This window comes from Trachymyrmex cornetzi, unplaced genomic scaffold (genome assembly GCF_001594075.2).
Source record: "Trachymyrmex cornetzi isolate Tcor2-1 unplaced genomic scaffold, Tcor1.1 scaffold210, whole genome shotgun sequence".
In the NCBI taxonomy this organism is placed as follows: Eukaryota; Metazoa; Arthropoda; class Insecta; order Hymenoptera; family Formicidae; genus Trachymyrmex; species Trachymyrmex cornetzi.
The window spans coordinates 148,877-154,480 of record NW_017296742.1 but is presented as its reverse complement, the minus strand read 5'-3'; the positions used below and the strand labels follow the sequence as shown (position 1 = coordinate 154,480).

General features: G+C 29.2%; 1 protein-coding gene across 2 annotated transcripts in view; it reads right to left on the bottom strand.

Annotated features, from left to right (window-relative positions):
• Positions 1–5,604, bottom strand: part of LOC108759974 (neuronal calcium sensor 2) — an 89,440-nt gene that overhangs the window by 21,704 nt on the left and 62,132 nt on the right. For both annotated transcript variants that reach the window (XM_018505724.1, XM_018505723.1), the window contains exon 2: positions 1,461–1,579. In XM_018505724.1, the coding sequence (XP_018361226.1) occupies positions 1,461–1,571 (111 nt within the window). In that variant the 5' untranslated portion in view covers positions 1,572–1,579. The remainder of the gene's footprint in view (positions 1–1,460; positions 1,580–5,604) is intronic.

Sequence of the window (5,604 nt, the reverse complement as noted above, 5' to 3'; positions counted from 1 at the left end):
TTATTTATATATTAATATAAATTTATATTTATAAAACGCATCTAATTAAAAATTAAAAATATTTATAAAACGTCGTTACACTTAAATTAAGTTTCATATTTTCGAGATGGAATAAACTATACGGATAAACAGATTTTTTGCTAAAATGTGTTATAATTTAACCGCAAATTTTTACTTATGACATTTCATAACCGTAAACCTTCGTATAATTTCGTATAACCACTCTCTCTGCTTCTTTACGAAGAAAAGAGAGATACAGTTTCGCGTTTGGCCGCATATGTTTATGAAAATATAGCAGCGTATTTTACATGTTATAATTACGACTACGAGTGGCTGCATATTGATTCTAACTGACACGTGTTACAAATATACATGTGGCATGGCAACATTTATTAGTGAATTTGCATCAATTTTATTCATACATTTATACAGATTTTCATAAATTACCGATTTGTAAATTTTTATTTAATACTGTTACGCTGAACTAACACCATAATTAATAGATAATAATTATCGCTATTTTTTAATACATCAGAAAATTATGAGATATCCTTATTCAATTTTTTCAGAATATTTAGAAGCTAGATCGATTTGTTAATTTATATGTTTTTTTTATATCTCCTTCTTTATGTGTACGTTTTCATTTTTAATGCAACTTCATGGCTCTGTAGAAGCACATTTATATTTGTGTTCCGAAATTTTTATGATAAATCAATGCAAAAATTTCTTTCATCAATATTTTATTTTATCATAACATATGCACTGCATGTTTAAAAAAATATCTGTAATCACGAAAAACTATATTAAGACGTGATTAAAAATATTTAAAAATAAATTAGTAAATTAGTATCTAATAAAGAATAATCAATAATTGCATAGAATTATTAATAATGTAATGAATATTATCATATAATTCATTTATAAGAAATATATATAAGATATAAGTCATATATAAGAAACTACTTTAAAATGTTATCCAGTATTAGAAAAAATTTTTAGAGAGAAATTATATTTGCAACATGAACGTTAAATTATAATAGTTATTTTCTACAGCAAACTTTTCTTGTCTAGATCTTTTCATCACGCTCGTATTCGCGTTATCTCATGCTCGTTATTATGCACAGAAAAATAATGGAAATATTAAATGATTTAAGAATTCTAACAATAGGTCATGCAAATAAATGTGAAGCTCTCAGTTTCTCTAGAAACTGTTCTTTCAACGCTGGAGATACAGTTTGTGCGAAATTTTTCATTTCCCAACAAAGCATTTGTTTAAACATCTTTTATTGTCACCGTTGTAATATATCATAGGAAAAGTATGCGATTACGGTGAGAATACACGGAGCGAAATTGAGGTCGCTATGAAATATACGAAATCAAAAAGATTGACTATTTATAATAAATTCGATCTAATTCTTGATCCATAATTTAATATCCAGTAATATCTTTCCAATACTCACTTTAAAACCTTTGTACCATTCCTTTATAGTCGCTTCGTCATATCGCGTATGCGACTTGAGGAAGTCCATATCTTCTTTGCTCAACTTGTCTTTGCTCCCGAAACAACCCATTTTGAGATCTGCAACAATCAACAAAACATTTCGTAAGAATAAACATAATTTTCTATAGCAGTTCTTGGAAATACTTTTCATCGCACTGAACAAAATTATAACAATTCAGAGGGTTAAATTAATTTCTATAAGAAGCAGTAGATGAAGCGATAGATGGAATGATCAATTTAACGATTAATTTAATATCTAAAAGCAGAGGTGATCAATTTGGATGATTAATTTCTATAGGTTATAGGAATTATCTATTGTCATTTTGTTCCGTATTTGAAGAAGTAAAGTCCATATCTTTTTTTCATCCTCTGATGTGCAGTTTCAACCTTAGACTGTATGTCTAAATTAGTGATTTCGATCATTGTGACATGCTTTTCGCAAAACTTTTTACGCGATAAATTTGTTCCAACCACGTGCGCCGCGCATTAACTTAATGTCGGTGAATTATGTTAGCAGCACTGAGCGAATTACAAACCCGTAAAATAACATCGGTATGCAATTGGGTGTCTTCTACTCCTTTAACTTTATTTTATCCTATTCTATATTCTATAGGGAAAGGTATTTGCATACTTCATTATAATAACAGTCAATATTATCGATCTCTTTGCAAAACTTTATAAAATTTCGTTTAATTTATTAAGTACTATTAAGTACTACTATAAGTACAATATGCTTATAAACAATATTATTGTAATGTCTTAGTGATTTTAACATTACAGTATGAAATTTAGTACAAACATTATTTGTTAAGTGAACTCAATAATAAAGTTGCATTATAAAAATTATTATTCTGAAGTTAAACTTTTTCAAACAGCGCTTTAATAAGTATAAGCATTTATTATGGAAATAGTACCTACTAATTTTTAATGTTATCGATTTAATTTTATTCCTTCCTGACCATTGTGTATAAAAAAGTTGCGCGTACGATATTATTATAAAAATTAAAAAATTATATTTCTTTGTAATATTACAGTACAATTAAGGATTTAATATTAAAATATTTGACAATTAAATTAATGCATTGAAGAATTTTAAGAATTTTATAATATGTAAATGTAAATAATAATAATAATAAATTAAGATACTAAAATATTTTTCATGAGAGATCAACACATATAAATTCTATGTTTGTAATTATAAGATTAATGGGAAAATATTATCACAATTGCGTTTACTTTTTAATGAGTACAGTTTTCATTATCTCCGCTTTTTATTCTTAACCAAAATGGAATTTTAATGCTTTAATTTTATTCCAAGGAGAAAGAGATTAATTTATTGTAATTTTCAGAAGACAAAAATAGAACAGAAATATTTACATTGCAAAATAAATTTCTAATTTTTTCAGGAAAACAGAAACCAAGTATTAAAACTTTATTTTTTGTCTACAATACAGGACGATGTGTACACCGACTAGATTTCTTGCAAGATTTCGCGAAAAATACATATAATTGATACCTTGGTCCAGCAACTTTGCGATATAAAGCCGAGCAATCTTGATAACGGCTACACGGAAGTTCTTGCTGTTGTTACGTGGTAAGAGACCGTATGTAATTTTCGAGATGTCGTGTATCACAGTGCCGTATATTGCATGCACATGATGCACGCAACGCACGCTCGTCGGTTGCACTCTCGACCGAAATTCGTTGTCGTAATATTGCCATAAATGGCAGGATATCGAAACCGAATGCGTGATTGGAATGACGATGACGTATGTCATAGTCATAGGTATACGTGTAGGTACCAATTAGAAAGGACAAACAAGAAAACAAAATACTTTTAGTAGTTCTTGGGGGATCAAATTTAATCGCTTCCGTATTACAAGAGAGTGGCTAAAATTGATTTATCATATAAAATTTATATTGATCTATTTGCTATAATAACATGATTTGTTTTACAACGATCGTTCGATGGCAAATACTTTCTTGATTTATTTGAATTATTGCTACTTTATTATAGTTATTTCATCTACTTGATTAATATCTTTATTTTTATATATACATATTTATTTTAAAACTATATTTAAAACTATATTTTCTTTCCTAAACATTTTTTCTAATTATGTTCATACATGTCTTCTAATTTATTATCATATAAATATTTTCCGTTTTTTGAAACCCATACATTATTTTAAAATAAATAAAAAATAACGTAAATCTTTTCTAAACAATTCATCAATTTTATTATTTTCCTTTGTTATAATAATATAATTTTCATGTTTCTCAGATTTACTTATGATTAAAAATTTATGAGTTATTTATACAACGACGGATTCCATGTAGGGTTATCTCGATCCATCTCCAAAAAATAAAAAGATATATAAATAATTAAATAAAATAACATAAATAGCAAATTTTAGTCACAAAATTAATTATAAATTAAAGCTGAGTAAAAAATAATTACAAGTGATAAAAAATGTGAAATCTTAATATTACACTAATGTAAAATATCTACTAAAAATCTCTTACGTAATTTTTATTATAAAATGATATTAAATTTAATAAGCAAACAGTTAAAAATTTCAGAAGTCAACATCATTCTTCTCTATTTAAATAAATGCACAAGCAAAATGTTCAACTTTTCCGTTGCTAAAATCTATAAGACGCAATGTACATATAAAGTATTAAATTTATCATTATCAAATATATAGGTACGCAAAATGCACAAATATTATAGAAAAATAAAAAATAATTACTATTATGCTAAAATTCCATAAATAATTGTATAGTTAATTAGTACTTAAATTTAAAAAAGCTTAAAAATCTCAAGATTAATATTAAAATAATGTAAGTAGGTAACAGAATGTTCAGCAACCTTGATCCCTTTTGTGTAGTACCTATGCAGGTAGCTTGTATACCACGATAACAAAGAAAGAATTAATCGTTATGCCGACGTTGACGCACGAGTAATGTCGTAATGAGCTTTGGTCGATACGCGGCTGGAATTGTGAGCGACTCATTCGTTTCCCGTCGGAACGAAGATGGAAAGGGTGGGCCAAGGATCGTTCCGACGAGGAGGAAATGACCGCGATCGTGACCGGCTTGAGAACGATGATTGTTCGTGGCTGACCGATTTAACGGCCAGTACCAAACGATATAATGGTGTCGCGCGTTAAGTAACAAAAGTGTGCGCCTCCGCGTTATTCGCGAACGTGTGAAATGTGAAACACATAAATGTAATTAACGTTGACGCGTTTCGCGGTGGCGCCGACCGAACGCCAACGAAGTCGCGCCCCAGCTATTTACGAGATTAAGGGTACGGATGAAGATTAACGGGGCCGCCACATGTATACGTGCTCGAGTTTCGGTAGTCGTCGATTATTCCACAGCGAATCGCCACTTGAGTTAATGTGCCACATTCGCAAACTCTAAAGTTCCCCGCGCGAGAAGAAATTATATGCCCAAGCTTTTTCTCTCCTTTCTTCTCTCGCTCTTTTTTCCTTTCTTTATCTTGGCGAAAGTCTTAAACTATTACTAAGAGATATTAGGCACACATTCACTGTACATTAATCGCTGCCGTAAAAAGGTTTCGTTCTTGCTGCAAGTTTTAATGACGAGGAGAAACCGACGAATCCCGTCAGAAGGAATTTATCGATCGTGCTCTAAATGCGAGACAAAGATTATATAATAAGTAATTGCCAATGCACTTTTCTTCTTTATTTTTACGCTTTGAGAATTCGATCTTTCGGAATTTCGATAAATGAAAATTGAGCCAAAATGTTCAAACTTACATATCGAAAATAAATTTTGTTCATTAATTTATACGCACTAAAACCCACATCCAATTCTCATCCTTTTAACTATAATTATTGTAAATGAGTTAATTAAGTTGAATAAATGAAAATTTGTAGAAGAGAAAATTACATTATGTATCGATATTTTTATTGAATTGGAATAAAAGTTCGTAGCGTTACTTTCAAATTCAAGCTGTAATTTTGTTAATGAATAAAATCTAATTTAAAGTAGATATATATACAGGGTGTTTGGCGACTACCGCATTTTTTGTCATACGTGGGTAGAACAGCCTATACTGAATCAAAAAGTCC